The following is a 1,154-nucleotide window of genomic DNA, read 5'->3' as shown; positions in this document are numbered from 1 at the left end:
AGTGGGTGAGTCAACATCGCTTTTGACCTGAAATCTGCTGGCTACCAGAGTTGTTTACCGTGACCGTACGACGCACTAGTGGTCATGCCTTTTAGTTGGCAGCGGGTGCGACTATTGATGATGTGTTTCGCAAGAAGTAAACCCCCGAGCACCAGGACAAAACTTCGCCGAGCCAAGTAGATACGCGGGCTTTACAAGTCTAGTTTCGAAGATCAAAGGCACGTCGTCTCTCAGCACCGCTAGTTCTGGGCATCGACTTATGCGTACTCCTACATTCTCTGGGTATCTAGCCATATCTCCGTATATAACGTAGCATCATTCACACACTCTCGGATATCTTACTGCCCTCGTTCACCTTCGTCCTCCCAAGACCATAGCATCTTCTCGTCCAAACTATACGTTCTCTCTTCCGTGATGATCTTCACCACATCCATCAGAACCCTCTGCTCAGGGCGATCTTTGGCACTGTTCGTCATCATGCTCCCACAGCAGCCCTCAACCTCGCACATTAGGGAGTCTCCATCATGCTCACCGTTCCCAGAAGGGCACGTCCACACAACCTCGCGGCCTGCAACTGCCGCCCGACGGTGAGAGTCTGGTGCCCTGGAGGATATGCTGCCTGTGAACGGCTGGCGGCCGAGCGCCTCAGCTTTGCGGAGGCGGACGTCGACAGTTACGACAGAAAGGTAAGCCTTACGCGCTAGCCACGACTCGAGATCCCTGACGCGGAAATAACGTGCTGCGGCGTGTAAAGATGCGTAACGTGGAAGATTGTGGCCTGCTGAAGCAGACCAGAAGAGCGGGTAGAGGGCTGTGCGGAAGTAGGCGAGTAAGTCGGCGAATGTAGCAGGGTCGGTGTCGAGAAATAGGGGATTTGCACGCGAAGCGACATGTTGCGAGATGAGGTTGCGGAGGAGAGGTGACTTTCGAAGGGTTGTTTTTTTTTTTCTGGAAAAAACGTTCGCCAACCTGAATGGCAACATAAAAAAAAGAATGTGGGATAGGGGTGCTTGAAAATCCATTTCGGGAAAGCGTGATCTGGGATGTGGTACCTCTTGGTAGTCTTGGCTCCTTATGGGGGAGACCGCATCAACCATTTTTTGGTTGGAATTGGTTTTTTGGCAGTGATTCCTTCTTTTGTTTGGTGGGTTTCT

General features: G+C 51.9%; 1 protein-coding gene across 1 annotated transcript; it reads right to left on the bottom strand.

Annotated features, from left to right (window-relative positions):
• Positions 1-338: 338 nt before the first annotated feature.
• VDBG_04698 (conserved hypothetical protein) lies at positions 339-892 on the bottom strand (the record flags this gene model as incomplete). Its single annotated transcript, XM_003005046.1, has 2 exons — positions 339-739; positions 793-892. 2 exons carry the CDS (start codon positions 890-892, stop codon positions 339-341), a joined length of 501 nt encoding a protein of 166 aa, XP_003005092.1.
• Positions 893-1,154: the final 262 nt, after the last annotated feature.

Source organism: Verticillium alfalfae, genomic scaffold (genome assembly GCF_000150825.1).
Source record: "Verticillium alfalfae VaMs.102 supercont1.5 genomic scaffold, whole genome shotgun sequence".
Lineage (NCBI taxonomy): Eukaryota > Fungi > Ascomycota > Sordariomycetes > Glomerellales > Plectosphaerellaceae > Verticillium > Verticillium alfalfae.
The sequence above is the reverse complement of the archived record's forward strand: the minus strand, read 5'-3'. Positions and strand labels throughout refer to the sequence as shown.